The sequence below is a fragment of the Lepisosteus oculatus genome, chromosome 1, assembly GCF_040954835.1.
Source record: "Lepisosteus oculatus isolate fLepOcu1 chromosome 1, fLepOcu1.hap2, whole genome shotgun sequence".
Taxonomy (NCBI): Eukaryota; Metazoa; Chordata; class Actinopteri; order Semionotiformes; family Lepisosteidae; genus Lepisosteus; species Lepisosteus oculatus.
Genome location: NC_090696.1, coordinates 18,312,618 through 18,332,370, shown reverse-complemented (window position 1 = coordinate 18,332,370; position 19,753 = coordinate 18,312,618). Strand labels below are relative to the sequence as shown.

The following is a 19,753-nucleotide window of genomic DNA, read 5'->3' as shown; positions in this document are numbered from 1 at the left end:
CAGACTATAAAGGAAGGTTCCTGCTACATATAGGCCCCACCCAGCCTGCCATGTCTATCAGATCCTCCCAACTAATGGATGCAATAGATCTACTGAAGGAACACATGAATTAAAGCAAATATCCACAAGAGTTTTTAAACCATAGCAATCTAAACTTCACCATGCAACAGACCTGGCAGAGTGCCGTTTGCAGTAGCTTGCATGATGAATTTGAGGTAACATTTTGAGTACAATTGGGCTACACAAACAAATTCACACATTTGCATACACCATTATGTTGTTAGAGTTTGTGGGGCTGTAATACTGAATGCAATATCGGTATCTACTCCTTGTGCTCCGGGCACAATCCTGCACTATCTGTATCGTGCATAAAGGATCCAGAGGATCAACAAACAAAGCAGGAAAGACATCGAACCTCACACTGCTCCAGCGCTCAGGATGAAGACCCCCCACCCCACAGTGGGAGATAGAGACTGAGAAGTGGATGAAGACCCCCCCCACCCCCACAGTGGGAGATAGAGACTGAGAAGTGGGAAAAGAGGAAGAAAGCTCAGAGAGCAGGACAGGAGTAGAAAGACAAAAAAGCAGGCTGGGGCAACAGAAACTCAGATTAATTTCTACTAATAAAGGACAATGTGTTGTGCACAGCTCACACACACATCCAAGTGTGACGGGCGCAGCGGGATAATTCCGGAGGCTCCCTGCACAGTATCACATGCTGCCACATGACCCCCCCCCCCCTCCCCCCGGCCATGCCAGCCGACACCAGGAAGTGACCTTTCCAGGGGAACCCCCGCGCAGCCCAGCTGGTCACCGAGCTGATCGCCCAGCTGATCGACCCGTTTGATCCAGCACAGGCTTTGTGGTTCTCCATTAAGGGCACTCCAGGAGAACATGAGAGGAACAGCAGGGGAACCAGGCTAATCCAGTCCTGGGGAAATCACTGCACCGGGTTTTCATTCCAGCCCTGACTCTCCACAATCCCTACCAGCTCTGGCTCAACTGGTCCAGGTGAAGATGCTCAGCAGGTTTAAAGAGATCGAGAAGACCTGCAGACACCCCGGCCTTCCAGGACCAGGAGTGGACGGTCCTGTTATGCAAAACACTCAGAAGAGGGACGAGAGGCGGCCTGGGGCCGTTGTGCTGGCCTGGCTGTTAAAAGCGAAAGGATCTCATTCCAACTGTTTCTCAGAAAGATTCCCAAAGAGAGACATAAAGGAAAAGCTGATGTTTAGGGGGACAAACGCAGGAACAATCAGCTCAATTACCTCCACGACACAGGACTATTGATCACTCAAGTCAGCCGCAGGCAGCCCCTCCCCTCTTTCGGGATTCGCGGCGACGCCGATGGCCCGGAGAGGGTTAAATTCGGAACAGGCGCTCTCGACCGCCCCGAGGAATGCGCCCTTGCCGCGGCTCTGCCCAGTGGCGCGGCTGGCACGCGGCCCCGCCCGGGCTCTGCCCAGCACCAGGGCCAGCAGGCTCCGCTCACCTCCAGCGCCGATCAATAATTCAGGCCGAGAAGCTTGCCGCAGACACGCCAGCGCGCCGCTCCGCCAGCGCGCCGTTTATAAATAGAACTGGCAAACCTGGAATCCTTCTGCAAATGGGGGGTGGGGAACACATCCCGCTACTGCAGATGGAGCTAAAGGCAGGAGGAGACTGGAGATTGGCCGCAGAAGCGCACGCTGAGAGCAGCAACGCTCTCCACACTAACTTAGGCGGAGCACAGACCCATCCGCTGTCTCTAATGGGTCTTTGGAGGCTCAGTCGAAATGTATTCATCCAAGTTTTTTTTTTTTTTTAACCTGTCCGGATGGATTTCCAGGGCACTAGCTTTCAAACATTTCTGAGAAGACCGGATCTTTAAAAAGCCATTCAGCCAAGCGCTCTCCCACAACCTGCGTGCCAGAAAGGGGATACCCCCACAAACGCTTTTCTGCAGCACCGACGACACAGCAGATGCGCATGGTCCTCACTTAGACCCGTTTGACAGGCAAGCGTAAAGCACCAGGGTTATTTTAAATAGTACCACATGGAAAAACACAGGGCTCCAATTACATAGTGGTCTCATCCATTCCAGATTTTACAAGCTGCACGCTCTTCTACAAATTAGTACTAATGATCAGAAAAGTTACTGAATTGCTTTGACTTTCCAAATCTCATTCACTCACAATGGTATACAGAACCTGGCAATGGCTTCAACAACCCAGCTCATAAAACCTGAACGGGATCCAACTTTGCAATACAAGTCTTGCCAGTTCTGTTATTAACATCTTTACCTAACTCACAAAAATAAAACCCTGAAACCATCTTGCAGATTGCCAACCTAAGTCATCGTCTCTTAATGGTCAGCTGACTAAAACTACCATATCATGTCTGAATTCCTTTAATTTGCTTCAGTTACCTAAACATCTAAAAAATAATCCCTCTTCACAATCCCAGAAGATCACATGTTCGAAGTGGCAAAGCAAGGCTCTGTACTAGAAGAAAGAGTGTTTATGAAATTAAACATTCAACCTTTCCATCGCCTAATTAATGGTGCCATTACACAGCTGTTTTAATTATTCAGCTTCCAAGGAACGCTCATTCCTCACCCTGCACTACCACCTCATGAATCAAAGCCAGCGGAAGACAGGTATTTCATAATGCATGCGCAGTCTCAACTTGGGGGGGGCTGATCTCAAAACTTTCCTTATTGTTCCCCTTCATCAGTCCCTCTCCCTCCACCCCCACCCCACATGGGGAAGAAAGCTCAACAACTTCAAACCATCAAAACAAGATCGCTGAGGAATCCCGTTCACAGTCGCTCGTTTCTACCGATCAGACAGAACTCCTCCCTCAGCTTACTGCGCTTACAATCTCAGGATCTATTCAGAGACGCAAAATCACAACCGAGCACAACGCTGTTCATTTCCCTTGGACACTGGAGTGAATGGGCTTGTTTAGTGTTCATGACCAGCCCTAGAGACTGATGGAAAAGTCAGCTTCAAAGGGCAGAGCATCAGGGGATATAACACGAATCGTATCCTCGGGTTGAAAAGGTCCACTCTGCAGACCCTACCTACACTGATCACACACCAGAGGACTCATTATCTGACCCTAATTCAGATCAACGTTTCAATCCCCCGAGAGATAGCGGGGGCTAATCCACATTGTGCTGATGACTGATCACAGCCAGCACGCCCCCAGTGACACTGAAGAACATCCCACTGATCCTTGGCTATCACGAGCCAGCTGAGTAACACCAGGAGTCTTGGAGGCCTTCCACCACACTGAGGGCAAGCCTGAGCAGCCTGCTCCACCTGGACGATAGTCAAGCAAAACAATGTCCTCGTTTTCACAATCATATGTCACATTAATTTAACCTTTTCAATGTAAAATGTTACTGTGACAATCCTAATCTCTGGTGAAACAAGGCTCTTGTACACTCACTAACACCCATCATCATCTCTTTGGAGACCCGGAGAAATGAACAGACGAAACCTGTGTGTGGTTTTGCAACCACAAGGGAACCCTTCACCTGGGGAATGAAATAAGACTTCTATTGTACAGCAGCTCGATCTTTTTCAGATCTTAAGAGCTGCAGGTTCTAAAGCAAGGTATATTAATGAAGCAAAAAAGCCAGTACATTTCATACGACTTTAACCCAGGGGAGCTCAGCTCCTCAAAGGTCGCTGTCCAGAAGATTACCCCCTCTCCAAAATCTCCAGGACATTAAGAACAAGGAGAGGCTTCAACTTATCTAATAAACAATGAGTCCAACTAGCTCAGGTGAAAAGAAAATCATAAGACCTACTGGCCCTCTAGGACTGGAGACGCATACCCTGGTTTTGTGCTTGAGCCTGGGCCGTGCATAATTCCTCAAAATAAGGCACCGCTTTTAAATTACGTGACAGCAGGCACAACTTGACAGGGCTCAGATTGCTTTGGAATGAGAGCCTTATTTCCACCCCTCCAACCTGCAAAGAAAAAACTACCACATGGAATAAAAGAATATGGAAATACACCTCTCCCCTACCCCTCACGATCGCCGCAATTAAACAACTAGTGGAAGAAGGGCCAGGAAGGTCTATTTAAATCCATAGGCTTTGATTTCATATAAATCATTAAGCCAGGGCTGTAACACACAGAACTCCGCAATATCCATCACTGGTAATGGGGTTGCCAAAAAAAATTACACTAATTCTGTTCACTGACTATGAAACTGAATTATTCACAAGGATGAAAAACCGAGATTACCAAAAGCTGATTTTTAACTATTTGCAAGCAGTAGGGGGAAAAAATGCTGATGGGGCTTTTTGGAGAAAGGGGAGCCATTCATCACAGATGTGGCTTCTGCGAGGCTCGATGAAGCTGAGGTTGGGTGAAGCCATTTGTCAATTATATTTCAATTGTCCTGCCCGGCACACCACACCTAAAAGTTCCAATGATTTATTTGGTAGTCATCCCACAATACAAACAAAACCAAAAAGGTCCATAACTGGGAGAAGAATCCTGCTGGTAGAAATCAAAAAGATTTATTAACAGAAATCCATACATATTTACCCTGTGAGACTTTTCACACTTATTTGGCTTAAAACACTCATCAAGCATTAAGTCATTCCTTTGGGTTTTATCCTCTGTTCGTCTCATAAATTCAGACTCCAATTTGAACTGTTGTGAAATGTATTTTAACAATTGCGAAATTTTGCTGCAGACTGAATTCAGAGCCCATCACTATTCACCCTTCACCTCCAGCAAATCGCTCACGCCTGACAGAGCAGGCCGTCTGCCATGCAGAAGCCAACAACCACCTTACTAATAAAGAACAGCTTAAAATACAATAATTTAAAGAACAATTTAAAGTTAGAGACCAAAAAATCCCCCAAAACACCTTACAATCCCTTCGTGAGAAATGACACCCGCCAGTAAGCAGAAGCGGTCAGGAGTGCAAGAGGCTGAGGCTGCAGCTGCTGGGCTGGGGGTCAGTACCTGGCTGAGGGGGGGGGGAGGTCAGGAGTATCCGAGGAACAGCTGCAGGAGGGACCCAGCAAGACGAAAGAAGGGAGGGAGGAGAGGGGCCCAGCGCGTTTCTTATAGTGTGTTCGGGAGGTGAGGTTTAGGAGAATAATGAGGTACAGTAACTACTCGAACCCTTACATGAGCTTTGCTAGGTTCTTTAAAACCGAGCGGGAGATTTCACGTTTACCAGAAACCAGCTTCATCGGGGGTGAAGATAAAAGAATTCAACTAAAAGGGGGGCTGAGGTTGGGCGATGGCCTGGGTTGAAAAGCAAGAGTTAGAGAGAGACCGTGGGATTATGTTCCATTTTTACAGCTCATCCTCTCCGTACCATACGATACAAGCGCATGATAGCCTCCCAAAGTCACTGCATTCCTACAAGCTCCTTCAGCTCTGATGCAGTACAGGCTTAGCAAGCTCTAATGCGTTAATCAGTTAGGGGCAACGGTGGCGCAGTGGAAGGGGCCCTGGGTCAATGCCCAGGGAGCTGGTCAGCTGGGAGTTTGCATGTTCTCTGCGTATTAACATAGGTTTTCTCCCTCAGTCCAAAGACATGCAGCTAGGTTAATTGTCCTCTGGGAAAATCAGCTCTCATGCGAGTATGTGCATGTCTGTGGTTGGTCTGTGTGCCCTGTGATGGACTCGTGTCCCGTCCAGAGTGTACCCTGCCTGGCCCCCGTTGCTTGCTGGGATAGGCTCCGGCTCCCCTACAACCTGGTACTGGATAAAGCATTCAGAAATGGATGGACTGAATCTCCAAGCGCAGTATTAACTTCTGCTTGTTGTTCTGGCACACTGAAGCCACGCTGCTTGTGCCAGCTGCCATGGTGAACACCAGAGGGAACTTCCGTAGTTATGGTTCACAACTCTCCCCTCTCTCCCTCCCTGGAAAGCAGAAAAATACAACAAAATACCCTGGCCTTCTCAACCTCTCAGCCCCGCAAATGAAACCAGGCCTCCTTTCTCAAAGCCGTTCCAAGCAGACAGCATTTCAGTCTGGCGCTTCAGTATTTTCTCTGCCCTGAAATCAAGCCTTTATACACATACATATGTACAGGAGTTCGGGGGGGGGTCAGCTGCATATAAGATAGAGCTCATTCCCCATTAAGAATCGGCAGTGAGGTACAAGAGCCCACCTCTGTCCTGCTCTCATCTGGCGGCGGCCCTGCGCGTTCGCAGTGTGTGAGTCACCCGCTCCCAACAGTGCGACCAGCACACCCTTCACACAGACGCGCACGGGAGCAGGGAGGCGAGCTCTCCATTGAGCCACTCCGCTCTTCACAAGCGGCGTGCCAGCTACCCGGGGGCATTCCTGCAGCATCCGGCCCAGTGCAAGTCCCAGCTGGAGAGGGCACGGCCCCACCCGCCCCCCCCGGGGACAGCGCAAAAGATAAGCCGAGTTACCTCCTCTCCTGCCGGGGGACGACACCCCCCCCCGAATCTCTGACTGCAAGGCCTCTCGGCGGCGCTGCCCAGTTCCCATGTGCCCCCACTCACTCACGCCAAACAGTGCAACCTCCCGCCTTCGCTGCCCGCCGCGGTGATGTCAGGTTCAAACCGAGGACGGCAGGCACCCACGAACCGCGAGGGGCCGACACCCGGCATCGGCACCCCCGAAACGCCCCCGCAGCTGCGGACGACTGCCCCGGCACAGGGACCCCCCGGCCTCCTGCCTGCCGGGACGCCGCCGCTGCGGCCGTGACACAGTAAGAGCCACACCGCCAGGCTGGCGTGCCGCGGGGAAGGTGCCGAGCGCCCTCAGCAGCTCTCTCTAAGCGGCAGTAAACTGGGACACGGGTGACCTGTAAGCAAGCGGATGTTTCTGCTCAGGGAGGGGGTGGACGAGAGGGTGTCGGCCGATATGGTGGTCAGACGGGGGGAGGAGTGAGACAAAATTAATAATAATAATTATAATTATTATTATTATAATTACTTGCACTTATATAGCGCTTTTCTGGACACTCCACTCAAAGCGCTTTACAGGTAACGGGGATCCCCTCCTCCACCACCAGTGTGCAGCCCCATCTGGATGATGCGACGGCAGCCATAGTGCGTCAGAACGCTCACCACACACCAGCTCTCAGTGGGGAGGAGAGCAGAGTGATGAAGCCAGTTCATAGAGGGGGATTATTAGGAGGCCATGATTGATAAGGGCCAATAGGAAATTTGGCCAGGAGACCGGGGTTACACCCCTACTCTTTTCGAGAAACGCCCTGGGATTTTTAATGACCACAGAGAGTCAGGACCTCGGTTTTACGTCTCATCCGAAGGACGGCGCCTGTTTACAGTGTAGTGTCCCCGTCACTATACTGGGGCATTAGGACCCACATGGATCGCAGGTAGGGAGACATTTTAAATTGTGGTCATACCTGAAGGCTGAAGAAACTACACTACCGTGGCAGAGTGAGCAGGTAGGTTTGGGTACCAGCACGGTTCACATTTGCCACCAGCCATATCACCCTGCAACTCACCACTAGCAGCCCACTGAGGCTCAGCAGGTGTGAGCCTGGCCCAGTACTGGACAGGAGATCTCCTGGGAAAGCTAAGGTTGCTGCTGGAAGTGTCAGTGGGGCCAGTAGGGGGCGCTCACCCTGCAGTCTGTATGGGTCCTAATGCCCAAGTACAGTGATGGTGACCGCAATATTGTAAAAGAGCACCGTCCTTCGGGTGAGACGGAAGACAGAGGTGGTTATTACGAATCCAGCGTCCTAGCCAAAAAAACATCCCCCTGACATTAAACGATCATAGTCTCCTCATAATCCCCATCTGTGAGCTGGCTTCACCATTCTGTTCTTCTCCCCACTGATAGCTGGTGTGCGGCGAGAGTACTGGTGCACATTGGTGTTGGTGGTGGAGGGGGGTGCCTATTACCTGTAAAGCGCTTTGAGTGGAGTGTCCAGAAAAGGACTGTATACGTGTCAGTAATTACGAATACTTACAGAGTGTGTGTGTGTGTGTGTGTGTGGTTGCGGGGGTTGGGGAAGACGATCACGCAAGAAGTGAGCGGTGTATTGTAGCAGCGATCCAGGGGAACTGCGAGCGCGAAGACGGCATAGTGACCGGTTCAGCGGGTTTGCAGCCCGCACTGCGCTTGCGTGCCCGGCTGGCGGCGGAGGAGGACGCGGGTAGTTTGTTGTTTGTTTAAAGGGGTCTGGCAGGGCACCGCTGGGCTTTAAACTCGGGGGGCGGGGGGGCAAGGAGAGAGGGAGAAGGGGGATGGGAAGCGAAAACGCGACCCCCCGAAAACTGTAATTCATCACTTCGGGAAACTCGTCTGAAAAACGGGGGGTTAGACTGTCTGAAGAGAGCGCTCCCCACTAACATCACCGCGGCACGGCTGTGGCCTAATCCGAGCGTCGCATCCGCCAGCTTCCAAAAAATTCAGACAAAAACCGTGACGACCCCCCCACACACACAAAAAAAAAAGAAAAGATGAAAAGGCAAGCCTACAACTCGTTTATTTTGGCAGGCGAAGAGTGGAAGAGTGCACAAGCGGCTTCTGCAGCACTGCTGCCACCATCCTGATAGAGGGGGGGTTAATATCGAGGGGGGAAAAAGGTTCAGACGCTAACTCTACCGTTAACGGGACGAAGTGGTATTGAGCAGGACGCTGTCCTTGCAGTAAGGCAGAACACGTCGTCGGTACAGGAACACGACCACCAAAGCGGAATATTAGTGGGATTAGGAATGATACCGGCGTGAGGATTTCTGTTCAGTACCGAAAGTGCACACCCACAACACAGTACCGACTCCCTGGCCGTATTAGGCTCTGTATCTTCGATGGCACGGCTGCTCCCCACGATCCTTAGCCCCAGTATTGCGCTATAATCAAGCAAATTACATTTAGATATCGCCTTAATTTAACTGCACGCCCTACCCGAGACCAGTCCTTCGAAAACGTCTTCAAAGTGTAACCTAGACCACAATACACACTGCATACGTATATGTATATTTCTGTGAGCACACTACAAAGCGGACACGGGAAAGAGTTCCACTTAAAAACACAAATTCCCCCCCCCCAGCCAACCAGTTACTGTACAAACACAAGCTTTACACAGTAAAGCGTGAAGTTGGAGCTCAGTACGCCCACAGCACACGGGGCCTAAGCAGACGGGCCACCTCTCCTCACATTTTTAAAATGCCCATCATCTGCGTTTTGAGGCGGGATGACATTTTTATACGTTTAAAAAGCAAACAGAAAATCAGATCTGGTCTCTCTCCGTTTTGCTCACAAGGATCTGGGCTCGGCGAGAGCGCCGAGCTGTGTGCCTCCACAAGTGGTATGAAAATGACGAGAAAACACACACAGGTGGTCGCGCAGGTTTTGTCCGCGGAGAAAGACGCCCTCCGACCCCCGTCGAAAAGACCAAGGTGAAACCCCACATCGCTTCCCACCCGAGACGGCTTGGGAGAAGAGGAAGACACGTCGACTCACCGTGGAAAAGCGTCCTCATTCACAGAAACACGACCCGATTTTTTTTTCTCTCTGAAGAACTTTTAAGAAATTGTCGGTCTCATTCGGCTCCTCGACTTCTCAAGTCCGTGGCCACTCGGTTGCGGAAAAAAGCGAAATAAATCGAACAATCACGCCGACTTGTACTGAGCTGGGGGGGAGCAAGTTGATTACAAAAATACAGCTAGCCTGTCTCCAAGAAAAATGAAAAAAAGCCTAATATTATCCCCCCCCCCCCGTCTCCAAATCGACACAACTAAATCGCCCGTGGGAAGCAAGGTAAAACGAGGAAAAGGGAGAAACTATACATATATAAAATGAAATGTTTCTTTTAAAAAAACACTAAAGAATAAAGCCCCGGGTTTAAACTAAAAGAGAAAAGAAAGAAAACACCATTCCCCTCGGCTCCGGCTTCTCTGCGCAGCGCGTCACCGCTTCCTGTGCAAGTGAACTACGTCAGCATTTCCTGTGTACTTCGTCTCGGCGCCTCATTGGTTTTTTGAAGTCTCCCGTTACGTCATATTCCCCTGCGGTTTGCAACAGCAGCGCATCGATGCATGTGTTTTACATATATAAAATGGATCTGAAAATATATTTGCATTGAAAACGTAACTTCAAGCTAATCGGGGTCTTTAATTATATTCATTATTTTGACATATCTGAGATGCAAACAGTTTCATGAATAACCCCCCTCTGCTTAACAATCATGCGGCTAATAATACTACGTACCACTAATTATATTTTCGTGATTGAATTATGTTTTTGGTAGAATCAAAAGCGTTTTAGCGAACTTGATCCGTTGTAATTTTATGGAATGCTCACGGGAAGGTTCATTGAGATCCACAGAGCGTTTCATTTACTAAAACCCCGGGGTGATCAGCCAGTCGGGCGCGTGGAACAGGAAAAGTCGAAATTGGGATTTTCCGCGAGATGTCTGGCTTTTGGCGCAGTATGGCACTCGTGACCCGCAGCTAAACTTTGCGCCTCTGCGCCCTTTGTAATCTAATTGGACTTAAAGCAAGAGCCTACATCTGGCTTCTGGTTATAATAAACAACTTCATTGTGTACAGTGCCTCTAAAAGTTGCATCTCAAAGCGCTTTACGCCAGGTGTAAAAGAAGTTAAAGGAAAACAGTTCTAAGTAAATATAAGTGTAAATGAGAAAGACAAACAGAAATGCAGCAGAAGACATATGGTCATTGGAAAACCTGTTAACACTAATGAAGTAAAAGCCTTTCGTTTCTAGTTCTGATATCACTAACACACTTTCAAACATTCTAGAAATATCTGATCTTTTCAGATCAGGGATAATTCCCAAGGCGACAGAAGAACATCACACCAAGTGCTGTAACTGCAGGATCAGGAATAAGTCTGGATTACACTTTCTGGCCAACAGGGGTTTAATTAAGACTTAATGCCTGTGACCCAGTTATCTGGAACCGGAAGACCTCAGGCAGGAAAATTCCTGAGCTGTCGAGTGTCCCGGGTTTGTGTTTTATTATCTGTAGTCAAGGTTACCACTGCAGAGACAGGCCTGGTGATGCCTTGTGCTGTACATCTTCGGCTGCAATTTTGGGCAGACACTTTGCCAATCAAAGTCCCTGCCTCTTCATAACCAAATAAACACCTTGACAGGGGCTTTTAAAATGCCTCAAAATTGCCTGGTAAAACTTATTCGTCTGTACAGAACTGATAGGATGAGAGGGGACTAGAATCAACATTGAAACGCAAGTGGAAACTACTGGGAAGATCATTTAAAACCGAGGGAGGGGGGGAGGTGCTTCTTTACCCAAAGGGTGGTAGGGGCTTGGAACAAGCTACCCAGCCAAGTTGTTGAAGCCGACATACTGGCTTCTTTCAGGAAATGGCTCGGTGAGATCCACAGAGCAATGAGCTACCAAGTATCCAATGGACTCAATGATCAGAGTGGCCTCCTCTCGTTTGAAACCTTTCTCGTGATGTTAGTTGCCCCAGTTGGGATCCACCTCCTGGGCGGGTCGAGGGTGGTGGTGGTGGTGCTGCCATTTACCATCTGTCTCTCCAGAATCTGCATTTTGGGGACCCTTGGATTACTCCAACCCAGAAGCCCATGAGCCTGCTAGACCACAGCAGCATTCTAGTGCCCTGAGTCTCCCACCTTCTCACGCTTTGCATGGGGAGCTGTAGGTGGCAGGGTGGGGCAGAGCGGCCGGGCAGCAGTGAAACACTCCCACACTTTACATAGATATTTTCCTTAACAAGCTTAAATGAGGCGGTGCAGTGGCTCTGTGGCTAAGGATCTGCGCCTGTGGCTGGGAGGTTGCTGGTTCAAATCCCACGGCTGGCAGAGGAATCCTACTCCGTTGGGCCCCTGAGCAAGGCCCTTTACCCCAACTGCTCCAGGGGCGCCGTATAAATGTCTGACCCTGCGCTCTGACCCCCAGCTTCTCTCCCTGTCTGTGTGTCTCATGGAGAGCAAATTGGGTTATGCAAAAAGACAAATTCCTAATGACTGGACCAGGAGACTGGACTCCTCCATAGCAGTCTGTCCCTGAAAACCTAATGCAAGAATCTGCCACAAAAAGCTGCCTTCCACCCTCTTCCACACCGGGTGGAGCAGGGACGGTAACGCAGTGAGTCCACTGCAGAAAGGTCCTGAATTGACCTGTCCCACCAAATGTCCCACCAGATGTAGGCTTAGCCTCTTTGAGGCTCTGCAAACAAACTAGGTGTCAGCCTGCTACTGTAGAGACAGAGACTTATCAATTCCCACAGTTCCCAAGGACAGCACAGAACTACTCATTTTCTCAATCAGACACAGTCATCACGATCTTTGGCAGCTCTCTTCTTAAAATAATTGCATTAAGGGGTATTTTGAAGGGAACTGGAAAAAAAAACAGACTTTGTCCCAAGGATCAGATAAATAGACTAGTTGTTTCATGGCGGCATGATGCATCACAACCCACTTGAGTGCAATATGTTTTCTGATGTGTTATAAATGTTACATGTGGGTATGTGTTATACCTGTGCAATAGAGTGATGTGCAATGTTTTTCTTATTTTTTTGTAATAGAATAAGGTGCAGTGTTTTTCTTTTCTTTTTTTTTGTTTGCATTCTTGTACAGGAGTGCTGTGCGTCCAGAAAACATTTTCCCTCAGGGGACAATAAAATCTTATCTTATCTTATCACACTGCTGCCTCTCAGCTCCGGTGTGTGATTCCAGATTGGGGTGCCTTTTTGTGTGGAGTATGCATGTTGGTTCCAGGTGGTCCAGTTTCCCTTCCTTGTAGATGGCAGCCCACCCCATTATTCTGTCCTCCCAGTCCGACCCCAAACGCCGGTGACAGGGTTCAGATAAACGAGGTCGGATGATTAGACGCTGCAGCAAGGGAGAGCTCGGATCAAGTGCAGAGAGCAGTGAATGCCTGAAAGCAACGTGTCCCTGTGGGAAATACACTGGATACACTGCATGCAATAGAAATTCTTCCTCTAAGAATACTTTGCATTACAAATGTGGGCTCATTGAGTATGATGGATTAGTGGCTGGCTGAGAATTCTTGGTGTGACAGGAAAACAGACTGGAACATTGAAGACTTTTCTGCTGGCGGTGTGGCAGGGTAGTGGTCAGCATTGCTGCCTCACGGCGCTGGGGGCCCGGGTTCAAGTGCAGATCTGTGGGGAGTTTGCACGTTCTCCTTGGGTGTCCTCCGGGTGCTCTGGTTTCCTCCCACAGTCCAAAACCGTGCTGGTAAGTTAATTGGCTTCTGGGAAAGTTGGCTGTGAGTGTGTCTGTCTTTGTATGTGTGTGTGTGTGTGTGTGCCCCTGTGATGGAGTGTCCAGTCCAGGTCCCACCTTTCACTTTATACTTGCCGGGATAGGCTCTGGCTCCCCCATGATGTTGGAATGGATCAGATGGATGTTTCTGCATGAAGAAAAACGGCGATATTCTGACGTTCAGCTACACCTGAGGCGCGTGGTGATGAACGTTTGAAAGCAATGACGAGACGTTTCCGTCATAAGTTGACCTTTCAATGAAAAGCCCCGTAGTAGTAGTGGTTCTTCCTCCCTTTAAATTAATTTAAAACCTAGTTTCTCTCCACTAGGTGGAAGTAGACTAAAGGAGTGTATCTTTCTGACTGAGGCGCTGTAGGAATTGTTGTCTGCATTGCGAAAAAGGTTTATTTGTTAACCACAAGGCGGCGCCAAAAACGTTGTTGTGCAAACAAGTGCAACAGCGGCGCAACATAATACAAATATTTACTCGTCAGCTGACAGCCTTAAATTTAAGCTTTTCCTGGCAGAACCTTCCCAGAATATTTACAGTATATTTACCCAAAGCCCAGCTGGTTGCAATGTGCCTCTTACTGTATACTGTGCCTCTTATGTTTTTGACTGCTTTTAAATTTTACTGTTGTTTTTTTTTTCTACACAGTAAGGCAGTTGATTTTACACTGTGTGGAAATTTGGATATCTGATTTCAGGTTGTAGCGTCTGTTGTGTTTCTCTACTGGGTGCCCTGTCCCTCCCTTCAAGCTGTCATTCATGTAGAGAACACTCATCCAAGACCATAGCAGTCACCCACACCTGCCCTGTGACACAAGCACACACACACACACTCAGCTGGACACTGGGGTGTATTCCAAATCAGACCTGTCTCAACTCTTCCAGGTGCTGCACCTCATTCTGTGAGAGCTAAAAATTCAGGGACAAAGATACTCATGTTTCAAATGAGCGAGTAGATGTTAAAGACCCTTAAAAGTCCATGACTTTTTTTCTTATGGATTGGTACTATGTGATAAATGGCTCAATACTATGGGTGCTGGAACCACACTCCAGTACAGCCCTGGTTCAGACTCAGGACCCACAGAGCATGGCAGAGCACTACCAAGGAGAGGTGGGCATTGATTGGCAGGGATCTTCTGGGCTTCCTAGCAAGATGGTTTCCCAAAGCCTGTGACTTGCCAGGTGCCGGTGGGCTCGCGGTGACATCATCAAGTGATGGCATTCGGGAGCGATGACGTCATCGGTGCCCCCCCCCGTCAGCTCTTGCTCCCTCACCTTCGGGTCCTGCGGGTGCCCCCTCACCCGTGCCCTGCAGGGACGACAGAAGCAATCCCAGTCTTGAGCACCTGAGCACCGCGGGTCAGGGTGGTAAATGGCAGCAAAAGAAATGCTGGTAGCAGCGGCGCTGTGGCAGAGGGTGGCACAGCGTCATGGCGGGCAGGGCTGTGGCACGACTGCAGGATCGTTTCCAGCAGGAGTGTCGCTGCTCCGACCGTCCTCCCCACTTTACCGCAAGAGAGGTGGATGTAGTGTGAAGACATGGGGCTGGCGTGACCTGCTACAATCTCACAGCTCTTGGTGAACCAGTGTCATCCGCACCCCTGGGTGGCAGCTCATCACCCTCCTGTCCCGCTGTCCCTGCCTCTCTCCACAGGCCTTATCACCTCGGGCCTGAGACACCCAGCACAAAAAAAACAAGAAAATACAGGAGAGTGGATGCCATTTCCACGGTCTTCCACTGCTTAAGGCAGACGCAACAGCTCTGTCAGGTGGACATCACCCAGGCTGAGTCTAACCCGTCTACCCTTCCTGAACCCCATCACTTCACAGCCCGGCATGCAGAGAGCGCAGCAGGCCAGTGAGGCTCTGCCGCAGGTCACGTCAGCCGCACGGGCGACGCCGGCCAGGAACTCTAGGCGACGTGGTTTATGGATCGGTGATTTCATCTCACTTATCTCCGATTCCGCCTCCTTGCAGTCACTCGCAGCGCCGGGCTGCACGACCTTTGTGCTCATTACCCCTGGGGGAATTGTCACTTTTCCCAGAGTCACAGGTACGCATTGCATCATGTTTGCGACACACGTGCTGCCTGCCTGCCCTCTCTTTCCAAAACCAACTCTTTGGAAAGAAAGTGGAAAAAAAAAAAAGCGAAGGGCAAACGATACAAACAGAAGTACTTTTGTACTTTGAATTCCAACATGTAACCCAGGTCTGATTGACGGGCCAGTCTGAATCATCCCCGTGCCAGAGCCGCGGGGATCGCATCTTCCCTCACAGGAGGGTACAGTAGACAGTCTTATGACCTCGCCTCCGCTCTTACATATATAAGTCAAGTGGCGGCTGCTCTGAGATGGTCATTGGTGCGCTCCTCGAACGTGTCACAACCTTTGGTGTGGATTACCCCAGATCTTTCACGCCCCGGGCAGACAAGACGCGGCTGCAGGTGTGGAGGAACTCAGCGGGTCTGACAAGCCCCCGGGACCCAGAGACTCGCGTCGGCTCTCAGCTCGGGTTAGGTTTTGACTCCGTGGTCTCGGCTTGGTCTCAGTCCGCTTTCGGTCGCACCGGTGGGGCTGTGAATGAAAACGGAACCACGCCGTCGGCTCGAATCCATGCTGCCGAAGTTGTCCCTAGTGATGCTGCTACCACCCCGCGCAGAGCTCCACGCTTACAAGGTCGGCAACAGCAAAATGCAGTCCTGGTGCCTGTCCGCTCTCCTCCTGCTGGCGCTGGCGGTGCTGGAGGGGCTGGCCGCCGCGTCCCCCGAGCAGCACGGCGCCGACGAGTCCCGCTGCCCGTCCTGCGGCATGCCAGCCCTGGACAAGGGCTCCGAGGAGCAGCTGCTGACAGAGATCGCCAAGCAGCAGATCCTCAGCAAGCTGCACCTGAAGGAGCGACCCAACATCACTCACGCGGTGCCCCGCGCGGCGCTGGTCACGGCGCTCCGAAAGCTGCACGCGGGCAGAGTGAGGCAGGATGGCACGCTGGAGCTGGGCAACACTCCGGAGAGCGCGCAGACTAGAGACCCGGCGTACGAGATCGTTAGTTTTGCAGACACGGGTGAGTAACAGAGTTTATTGCAATACTTGAAAAAAAAAGCATTAGTCATTTAGTCATTCTGATAAGAGACTTCTACAACGGGGACTGTTTGTTATGAGTTGAAAGCACGGGAAATACATATTTGACCAGACAATCAAACAAGCAAGACTTTAGCATTTATTCCATTACGTTAAGGAAACGTTTGACCAAGCCTTTCCGGTCGACGCATCCAAAGTCTTCAGAGCCAGGAAAGGCAAACGTGTCGTTTTTTATTCCTTTATTTTACCATGTTGAGTCGAGCGAGAAAAAAGCGTTCGTTATTGACAAGCCTGGAAACCCATTCATACAGAGGCGCACTCTGAGATAAAAGCCCTCCTTGCTGAAGGGGGTGTAACAGCAGCTCCCCATGCCGGGTTTGAACCCGCAATCCTCGGTTGTCACATGAGATTCGAATCGCAGACAGAAAAAATAAAGTAGCGCAGTGTGTTTAAAATCTTTCTTAGAGTGAATTAAACAAGGGCGCCAATGTTTATAGCAAACTTTAATTAACTTCATTATATCACATAATGTCAGTTTACGGACCCGTATCTTTTATAGAGTGGATTATTAGTAAATATTGATCTAAATGCAGTCTTAACGGTGTGTAATATTGCCCAATTTTCAAAATGTCACATTTGTGTCTAATCCTATTGTCCTCTGTCAGGCCGATAATGTTAATAGATATTTTTGTTTGCTAAGAAAACATTAGTGACAAGCCATCAGTCGTAAAGCGTGAAACAAATTATGATTTGGGGGCCAATTAAGCCCAGGAAGAGGGATAATTAATTTGAAAACAAAACATCCCGGTGACTGGGATCACCGAGTCTCAGGACTAGGCTGCAATTAACTACAAAGTACATTGTTTTGGAACCGACACTTAACTTCTGTTCGTTTAATACTTGTCTTTGACTGCCAGGATTGGTCATTCTCCGTGGCCCTTCGGTAATCGGACATCCCTGCTGGGTCGAGAGCAGTCTTGGGCTCTCGGTCCTTCCTCGCACCCTAAGCCTCTTGGGCAGCACGACCCTGGTCACGACAGGACAGCTTCCGGTAAACGAGTGGATACCGGTGGCAGAAAAGTCCTTCATGCGTCTCGGTTGTCAGTACACACACACAAAGTTTCGTTAGGAGGAATCCCAGGAGGGTTTTCTGCGCGCTTTGTTGCTCCACGGCTCCAGACAGGATGTGGAGCCCCACGACACGATTCGAAGCAGTGGAATTAATTTAAAAAAAAACAACAATACGAATGAGTCCAGTATCTTTCTTGAACTGCCTCAACTTTAACAGCTGTTAGGAAACATTAGCCACCCACCGAACAGCCGTGAGTCGTTATGGTTTTCCGAGTTCGTTATCGCTGTCCATTTTATTAGCGAATTGAATACAAACGCTTATTAAAGTCTTCAGCGCCGGGGAAGGTTCTGCCAGGAAAAGCTTAAATTTAAGGCTGTCAGCTGACGAGTATATCTCTCGTTCGGTAATAAAAGTGCACGTTTTCAACAGAAATTCATCCAGGTGGGGCTGCACATTGGTGGTGGTGGAGGGGAGACCCCATTACCTGTAAAGCGCTTTGAGTGGAGTGTCCAGAAAAGCACTATATAAGTGTGAGCAATTATTATAATTATTATTATTATTAAATTGTATTTCTTTTAATGCGGTCATGTCGACCTGGCCTTATTAGTGGTTTAATTAACCGCCCCCCGTCGTTACTAGTTTCAGTCTTGACGTAAGCTCTGCTTACTGTACCGTACTGTAATAAATGATAAACACATAAACATGTGGAAGCGGATAAACGCGATGACCTTTTACACTCTGGACGGCGTGCTTGCGCGCAGATCGAAGCACTCACTCCGACCGGAGAGTCGGCTTCGTCAATGACGATCTACCGACAAAAACATTCAAAAACCGTTATCAGGCTCTTTCTTGATACAACCGGTTGTGTTCTCTTCCGCTTTGTATTATTTCAAACTACTTCTTCTAATCTCGAACTACCGATACATATTTTTTTTCTCAATGCCGTAAAATGCGACGGTCGGGGAAACTCATATATCGTCTGATGTGTAAAGCCATTAACAGCTGCAAGTTCCTCACCGTTTTTTATCTCAACGAAGTCGTAGATTTTTATTTTGAAAGAAACTTTAAGGGGTCAGTTTTGGCACTACTGAGGACTTTCTGTTCTTTGTGTGTGTGGGGGTGCACGACGGCACAAGCTTTTAAGAGGGTGTGTCCCTTTGTGAGGGACCACACCGCTGACATTGTAATCGTGTGAAAACGGCAACACAACACAGATGTTGTACTGCTGGGGGCAGAGCAGTGAGCATTGCTGCCTGGCAGCAGTTCCTGGGGTGCTGTCTGTGTGGAGTCTGTATGTTCTGCTCACATTCGCCTGGGTCTCCTCCAGGTACTGTGGTTGCTGGTAGGCTGACTGGCATCTGGGAATGCAGCCCCTGGCGTGAGTGCGTCTGTGTGTGCGCCCTGTCCAGGGTGTACCCCACTTTGTGCCCACTGTACCCACTGATCGCCGGGATGGGCTCCGGGCCCCGGACGGGGTGAAGCAGTTGGGAAAGGGATGGAGGGATGCGAGGCCGGCGTGCTTTCGAGAACCCGGGGTCACTAACCCGCCTGACGGCTCTTCTCTCCCTCCCCTCTGACCTCAGACCACGCGGACAGCGCGCCCGGGCGCGGCGGGCTGGCCTTCCAGTTCTCCAAGGAGCGCGGCCAGAGCCTGCAGATCCTGCAGTCCACGCTGTGGCTGTACGTGCGCGCGGCGGAGGCGCCGCGGGGGAAGGCGACGGCGCAGGTCTACGCGGCGGGGCCCGGCGGCGCCAATCGCACGCTGCTGGGCCAGAAGCAGTTCGAGGTGAAGTGGGGCCGCTGGCACACCTTCACCGTCACCCGCGGCGTGCAGGCCTTCTTCGACAGCGGCGACAAGCGGCTGAGGCTGGAGCTGGAGTGCCAGGGGTGCCAGGAGCTGGCGGTGCTGGGCAGCCCGGGCAACTCCTCCCACCAGCCCTTCCTGGTGGCGCAGGTGAGGCCGCGGGACGAGAGCCACGCCATCCGCCGGCGCTCCCTGAGCTGCGGCAGCAACGTCAGCCTGTGCTGCAAGAAGGACTTCTACATCAAGTTCCGCGACATCCAGTGGCAAGACTGGATCATCGCGCCCGAGGGCTACCACATGAACTACTGCATGGGCCAGTGCCCGCAGCACCTGGCGGGGGCGCCGGGCATCGCTTCCTCCTTCCACGCCACCGTGTTCAACCAGCTCAAGGCCAACGGGATCCACACGGCCATCAACTCCTGCTGCGTGCCCATCCAGCGCCGCCCGCTCTCCATCGTCTACTTCGACTCCACGCACAGCATCGTCAAGACGGACATCCCCGACATGATCGTGGAGTCCTGCGGCTGCACATAGTGGGCCCCGTCTCGTCCAGCAGGCGGACGAGGCCAGAGAGCGGGCAA

General features: G+C 50.4%; 2 protein-coding genes across 15 annotated transcripts in view; one reads left to right on the top strand and one right to left on the bottom strand.

Annotated features, from left to right (window-relative positions):
* Window positions 1–9,893, bottom strand: part of LOC102693883 (R3H domain-containing protein 2) — a 55,506-nt gene extending 45,613 nt beyond the window's left edge. For 13 of the 14 annotated variants that reach the window (XM_015344265.2, XM_015344269.2, XM_015344274.2 and 10 more), the window contains exon 1: window positions 9,440–9,893. The gene's annotated coding sequence lies outside the window, so the exon portion shown is untranslated. Of the gene's footprint in view, window positions 1–1,268; window positions 1,482–9,439 lie in introns of those variants that run through there. The other variant, XM_069186580.1, reaches the window with a different exon arrangement.
* Window positions 9,894–15,404: 5,511 nt separating this feature from the next.
* Window positions 15,405–19,706, top strand: LOC102685239 (inhibin beta B chain). The gene is made up of 2 exons (XM_015344116.2): window positions 15,405–16,279; window positions 18,952–19,706. The coding sequence occupies exons 1-2, from the start codon at window positions 15,799–15,801 to the stop codon at window positions 19,704–19,706; spliced, it is 1,236 nt and encodes a 411-aa protein (XP_015199602.2). The 5' UTR covers window positions 15,405–15,798.
* The last annotated feature ends 47 nt before the right edge of the window (window positions 19,707–19,753 follow it).